Below are 7,150 nucleotides of genomic sequence, written 5' to 3' on the forward strand. Positions count from 1 at the left end.
TTATGAGACTGATGTTTTCCATAAATCAGTGAACGGAATCTGCAGGGCTAAGGATCTAACAAAACCCATCTGAAGCCCATATACAGTATAGGATATGCCAACAATCACACCCTTCCAACGATTTACAGAAAAAAATTTTAGATGTCAACTTAAAAATGTGCTAGAGAGAGATGATGGTTGCACACCTTATGAATATGTGAATATACTAAAAAACACTGAATTGCAAACTTTAAATGTGAGAGTTATATGGTAAAACAACTGTATCTGCCAGCAGAGCTGGGAGAGGATCACGCGACTCCAGCAACCTGGAACAGAACTCCCCTCCCGCGGGCAGGGTTGGGGACTCCATTCCCCACAAGCCCGCCGGTGCGACTCCACTTCCCACAATTCCCGCGCCACTTCCGGAGCGGCCGCCGCGCCCCCGACGACTTCCGGGTTTGGGCCTGGCGCTGCGGTTGAGGCGGCAGTGGCGGAGCTGAGCTAAGTGGGGTGCGGGCGGCGGGATTGGGGGTCCGGCATGGACGTTTCGGGGCAGGAGACCGACTGGCGGAGCGCCGCCTTCCGGCAGAAGCTGGTCAGTCAAATGTGAGTAGGGGCGGGGGAAGGGGGAAGAGGCGGGATCGCGGGACCTTTCCCCCTCAGCCAGTCCTCCTCCCGGCGGGCGAGGCCAGACCTGCGGGAGACACAGGGCACCAGGACCGCTGGGGCCCGAAGGCACCGGGAGGCCGAAGGTGCCGAGGACTCGTGTGCGTTCCAGGGCGCGGTCCTCCCCTGGCTCCTGCCTTCACTCTTGGCCGACGTGGTCTGCTTGTTGGGCTTTCCTAGGGCTGAACTCTAAACCAGCGAGCCCTGGCTATGAGTCATCTTCTTGAGCTTGCTCATTCGTCCCTTAGGTGCCTTGGATACAGCCTTCCCCCGCTTTCTTCACGCTGACTGCGAAAAGGGAAGGAGGCAGCCCGCGGTGGGTTTCACAGGTCGGAGCACTTCGTGGCTCCTCTTCTGGAAAAGCCCATCAGGGAGAGAGGGAGGCGTTGGAGAAGGGTGGGTGAAAGATGCAGTTGGGAGGGTAGGTGTTTGGGCTGTGGGCGGTGGGGACCCTGCGACGAGGTGTGGCAGGAAGCGTCTGTCGGTTCTGGAGGAGGGCGTGAGGAGCTGGGTTAGAGCCTCCTCCGCACAGTCTCAACCGCTGCTACTTCTCCATGCTGGGGCTTCCAGAGCGCCTAGGCCGTGCCTCCCAGTGAAACTCCAGCCCCTCACACCGTCAGCGCGTTTCATTTACCAGACTGTTATTGAGCTAACCAGCTGTTGTGCTAGCGTCAGGTTTGCCTGAGACACAGCCCTTGCCCTCAGCGAACACACAGCCAGTAAAGGGAAAATTACAGTGCACTCTTAGCATTGCTCCGAAATACTAGGGATACAGCCGGGACAGTTAGCTTGGGTAGGCTCAGAGCAGCCTGTGGAGTAGATGATGAGTGAGCATTAGAAAGACAGGGCCGTCAGTCATTCACTGAATGCAGGACTTTCCTTCAGGCTGAGAGTTCTGCGGTTGGGAGAGGGTAATGGAATGAGGGTAAGCAGGCACCGGCACGTTAGTCCTGCCAAGGAGTTGAGTCTGTATTTGGCAGGTGGCCTGCTTTGAGGTAGTGGAACCAGGGCTTCCAACAGGTTCACTCGGGTTCAACCTTCTACTGAGAATTTGCCTTTCCACCTAGATATGCTGAATCAGTCTACAGTTTAACAACATCCCCCCAGGTGATTCTTACATATACATAATAGTTTTAACAAGACCCTCAGGTGATTCTTATGTTGAAATACTTATGCATACATAAGAATCACCTGGGGATCTTGTTAAACTGTAGGTTTTGATTCAGTGTATCTCAGGTGAAAATACAGGTTTTCATCAGGAGGTCGAACTGGAATGAACTGGTTCAAAGCCCTGAGTGAAAACCACTGTTTGGAAGTTCCCCCAAGCACCTGCAGGTGGATCAAGGGCAGGGATGAGATGACTCAGAGAAGCCAGTTAGGAGACCATTGTGAGGCGTTTGGGGCTCTTGCAGACTAGGGACCTGTCCTTTTTCTTCCCTGTATTCCCAATCCTAGATCAGTGCCTGTCACATAAAATGCCATACATGAAATGGTTGTGGAATGACCTAAGCAGGTGCGAGATGATAAAGGCCTGCGTTCTACAGTGGTAGAAACTGAAAGAGGAAGACAGATTCCAGAGACGGGAGACTTTGACAGTGCTTGATGACTAACTGGATGGGGATTAGGGATCGTGCATTAGTGGGAAAGTAAGAAACTGGCGTGAAGGCTGGGGCTTCTCTTGGTACAGTAGAAGGAGTATGGACTGTGTGGGCATTGCCATGGAACAGCCTCCAACAATTCTGCAGGTCTTGTGAAATCAGTGTTTTGTTACTGCACTCAGTGAGTTGACACCGGCTCATTGCACCCCCATTTGTGTCAGAGTAGAACTGTGTTTCATAGGGTTTTCAGTGGCTGGTTTTTTCAGAAGTAGATCGCCAGGCCTTTCTTCTGAGGCGCCTCTGGGTGGACTTGAACCACCAACCTTTTGGTTAGTAGCCACATGCTTAACCTTTTGCACCACCCAGGGACTCTGCACTCAAAGTAGGATATGTAGATTGGGAACTTGTCTATAGGTGAAACTTTGTCTTCTGCAAGAGAAGCCCTTGGGGAAGGATTCCTCTTTGGGGAAGCCCAGAATTTAAAGACAGAAAGGAGGAGTTGTTATCAAAGAGAGGGTAGGGGCGGGCTAGAAGAGTAAAGAGTTTCTGGGTGTTGCGGCTGTCTGGATAATTCATAATTCAGCTTTCTTTTGCTTGCAGGGGAGGAAAAAAAAGAAAAAACCCGTAGCCATCAAGTCGATTCCGACTCATAGCGACCCTGTAGGGCAGATTAGAGCTGCCCCATAGAGTTTCCAAGAGTGCCTGGTGGATTTGAACTGGCAACATTTTGGTTGGTTAACAGCTGTAGCTCTTAACCTCTATGCTACCAGGCTTTCCGCTTCCAGAGGAAGTAGATTTTTACTTTCTGTTTTTTTGCCGGGTCGTTCTGTTGTGTATAGGGTCGCTATCAGTTCGAACCAACTTGACAGCACCTAACAACAACAACAACATTGCTGCTGTAGCAAATTGCTACAAACTTGCAGGTTTAAAACAGCACAAATTTTTTATCTGATAGTTTCTGTAGGTCAGAGTTCCAGGTAGGCTCAGCTGGGTCCTCTGCTTAAGGTCTTAATGGCCAAAATCAAGGTGTGGCAGTGCTACTTTCTTTTCTGGAGGCTCTGGGGAAGCTCTGCTTCCAAGCTCCTTCAGGTTGTTGGCCAAATTCAGTTCCTTTCAGTTGTAGGACTGAGGTCCTCTTCCCTTGCTGGCTGTTGGTCAGTTCATTCCTAGAGGCTGCATGCATTCTCTTTCATGCTTTCTAGGGGACCCTCCAGAAGGTGGGGTAGAGTTCGTCTCAGGTTTAAAATCTGACTTTACTGCTGCATCTCTCTGACTCCAGCCAGAGAAAATTCTGTTTTTAAGGACTCAGAATGGGCCTACTTGGGAAAGCCAGGATAATCTCCTTGTTTTAAAGTCTGCAGTCTTAGTTCCATCTGCAAAGTCCCTTTTGCCATATAATAGCATATTCAGAGGTTCCAGGGATTAAAACCAGTTGCTGTGGAGTTGATTCTGACTCATGGCGACCCCCTGTGTGTCAAGAGTAGAACTGTGTTCCATAGGGTTTTTTTTTTTCTTAACAATAAATTTTTCATTAGTAGCTAACTCAGGACAATGGGATTTGGAGGAGAGGGCTAAGCTGGGATGGGAGACTCCATAGGGTTTTCAGTGGCCAATTTTTCTAAAGTAGATCACCAGGCTTTTCTTCGAAGCCACCTCTGGGTGGACTCGAGCTTCCAACCTTTTATTTAGCAGCTGAGCTTGTTAACTGCACCACCCAGGGACTCCTCTAGAGATTAGGGCATGGATATTTGGGTGGGTGGGGGGTCCTTTTACCTAACACAGTTTTAAAAGTTGTCTTCCTAACTTGGTTTGAGTGTTCTCAGTTCTCAGATTTGTCTGTTTCCTCTCCAGATTTCGCTTTAAAAGAAAATTGTAATTCTTGATGGCTTGATTTACTGTGTTCACACGGTTAAAAAGGAGGATTTGCATTACGATATTTGACATACCTTTGATTCTGACTTTCTCCAGTGTTTATGCTATTGTCAGCCATTTTGGGAAATGTTTTGAACCTGAGTAATTTATAGTTAGGGAGTGGTTAGGCAGTTGGCTGCTAACCGAAAGGTTAACGGTTCAAACCCACCAGCCGCTCTGCGGGAGAAAGATGTAGCAGGCTGCTTCCGTAAAAGACTACAGCTTGGATTGAGAAACTGACTTGAGCTGTGAACTTTCACCTAAAGCACAATAAAACTTTTTTTTTAAAAGATTACAGCCTTGGAAACTGTATGGGGCAGTTCTACGCTGTCCTGTAGTGTCACTATGAGTCAGAATTGACTCAATAGAAGTAGGTTTGGGTGGAATTTATAGTTGAGTGAGGGAATAAAGGAAGCGTAGCAAAGAAGAACTGGGATGCTCTGGTGTGGGAGAGAGGGCACCTGACAGTTTACTGTCTTTGCCGGGGTCTTGAGTAGGTACCATACGACTAGAGGCCAGTCCCTCCGAGCACAGGCCACCGCACTGAGAAGCAACGTGAGTTGGGGCTGGTTAGTAGAGCCATGATTCGCCCTTGTGGGACTGTAGTCCCACCTCTTAGTCCTGCACTGTCTCACCCTCCTGTGACCTGTCCTGGGCAGCGGCCTCCCCTCCAGGTCCCAGCCTTCCTGCCCCAGCAGCCAGCATGCTAGGCTCCCACAGCTGCCCTTCTGCAACCCATCAGCACTCAGACTGAAACTCCAGTGCTCTCTCTCCCAGGCCCTCTCCATAGCCTGGCCTAGCCTCTCTTGTCTCTCGGCTTCTTCAACATTTCAAGCAGTTTTGGGGGCATATGTCTCTGTCTGGATTGGTCTTCCTTTGTGCTCTCTTTTTGAACACTTTTTTTTAAATCAAGTATTTAAGGTGTTCAAAAATGAGTAGACTCCCCCTACTATTTACACGACCAGCTCCTTCTCTTTTTGTCTAGGTGTCTGCTTACGTATCAGACACTCAGAGGGCCCTTCCCTGCCTAACTTGGTCCTCCGTCTCATAGGCTTTCTCTCGGCCCTTTTAAGTTCCTCTGTAGGGCCTCAGGCCTTGAAACAGGGCACCTGAGATGTGAAACACCTGTTGAAGAATGGAAGAGGAAGTGTTTTTCCAGGGGGCTGTGTGAGCCACCCCCTCATGGCACAGTGACCTGAGCTAGCGTGTAGTGTGAAGCTCTGAAATTCCTGCTTTTGCCGCGTGTTAGCTGAGTGAGTGACCACAGGCAGGACACTTAACCTGTCATGTATGAAATGGCAGGAGTCCATTCTGTCTCACAGGGATGGTGGGAGGGAAATGAGACTTCACAGGCCCGGTGCCTCCTCCCTGTGCTCCTTGCAGGAGTAGGAGATGTGTATCCTTGGCTCGTGAGGATGACACCTCCAGGCCTGGCTGGCAAATTAATGACCTTCGAACAGACCTAAAGGAGCTGGGGTCGGGGGTCAGTGGTGTTGGTAGGCTCCGATTGGCTCATCATTGAGCCTCCACTCTCTTGCAGAGACCCCAGGAGAAGCCTCCCTGAGAGCCCCTGGGCCGGTCTCCTTGTGGGATTGTTGGATTATCCATGTCTGCAGGCTCCCAGGAACATGGCTGAGTCATTACTGACCAGCACAGTGCCTGACATAAAATAGGCTTGCAGAACATTTTTAATCAATAAACATTTTGTCGATCATTTCTTGGCAGTTCTTTTTAACTTTTCTGCCACCTTACACTTGAGGCTTTCATCCCTCCCGCTCCTCAGTACAAAAGATTGCATACAGAGGCATTCAATAAAATGTCTCTTGGGCTGAACGGAATGCAGGGTGAGAGGGGCCCAGGTAGGGAAAGGCAGCTCAATGGGGAGCTTGGAGGGGGAGTCACCTGTGGAGGATAGGCCAGTCCCTCTTCTGGTGAAGCCTCCTTCCATGTCAGGATGTAAGAGAGGTAGACAGTTCAGCCTGAACTGGAAGGAGCAAGGAGAGTGCCATTTAGCCAGAAACAAGAACGACAAATTAAAAAAAAAAAGAACAAGCAAAAGAACAGAACTTCCAAGGGTCTGAAAGGCCTTCAGAAGGACAGAGGTGTCTTTAAACTTGCAGGTCCACATCCTGTCTGTGGGTCATGGTCCCTCCCGCAGGCAGAGGTCAGCGAGTCCTCACCAGTTTCTTTCTTATGGCCCCTCTCGTTTGTTACTGTCAAGGATAGAGGAGATGAGTGATAGAGAGTGCTCACATAGTGCTAGGCTCCTGGCCAGGCGTTTTCTGTGGTGAATCCCATCCCGGCTTCCCTGCAGCCCCTGCTCTTCTGGTGCTGTTCTTGCCCTCATTTTCCAGTGGGGAAGCTGCTGGCCTCCACTGCCGCCTTTAGCCTGGTCACTACAGCACTGATGCAGGGGTTTCTGTGTGCAACCTGAAGCTAGCATGCCTGCTCCCTGAGACCAGGGCCCATCTTGTCCACTTGCTGCCATGTCCCTGGTGCTCACGGTGGGGCCTGCCCCTGCTGGGCAGCCAGGACGCGTTTGTTGAGCCACTGACTTCCAAGTCGTGACCGATGGCCCACTGCCTCTAGACCAGCAGTAACAGTGATCTGAGGGGACGCAAGCCCCAGCCACATGCTCTGGAATCCGAGACTTCCAACTGCAGCACAACAGCACTAACGTGAGCATGTGCTTGTGCGAGACCTTGTCATGGCAGTTGGCATGTGTTCACTCATCACATTTTCCCTGTCAGTCAATGCGCTTATTACTCCCATTTTTAAAATGAGAAAACTGAGGCATGGAGGAGAGGCCACTGCTGCTTAGAGTTACTTTGCATGTTACAGGTAAGTGCTTGCTGAACCACAACAACAAACCACACTTTAATCTTTGAAAGAGAAATAAAGCCTTTTTTTTTTTTTTTTTTGTGGTTTTGTAGTATGCTCTACATCCTTCTCCAGCTCTGTCCCTAAACCACTCGGTTGGCCCTGAGCTGATGGCA

The 7,150-nt window shown here is 50.1% G+C and overlaps 1 protein-coding gene across 1 annotated transcript in view; it reads left to right on the forward strand.

The window, feature by feature from the left end:
- Positions 1 to 448: 448 nt before the first annotated feature.
- The window catches only part of MED15 (mediator complex subunit 15), an 81,273-nt gene continuing 74,571 nt past the window's right edge, over positions 449 to 7,150 (forward strand). Inside the window, exon 1 of the mRNA XM_004386218.2 lies at positions 449 to 585. Within this exon, the coding sequence (XP_004386275.1) occupies positions 518 to 585 (68 nt within the window). The 5' untranslated portion in view covers positions 449 to 517. The remainder of the gene's footprint in view (positions 586 to 7,150) is intronic.

The sequence above is a fragment of the Trichechus manatus genome, unplaced genomic scaffold, assembly GCF_000243295.1.
Source record: "Trichechus manatus latirostris isolate Lorelei unplaced genomic scaffold, TriManLat1.0 scaffold00157, whole genome shotgun sequence".
NCBI lineage: Eukaryota > Metazoa > Chordata > Mammalia > Sirenia > Trichechidae > Trichechus > Trichechus manatus.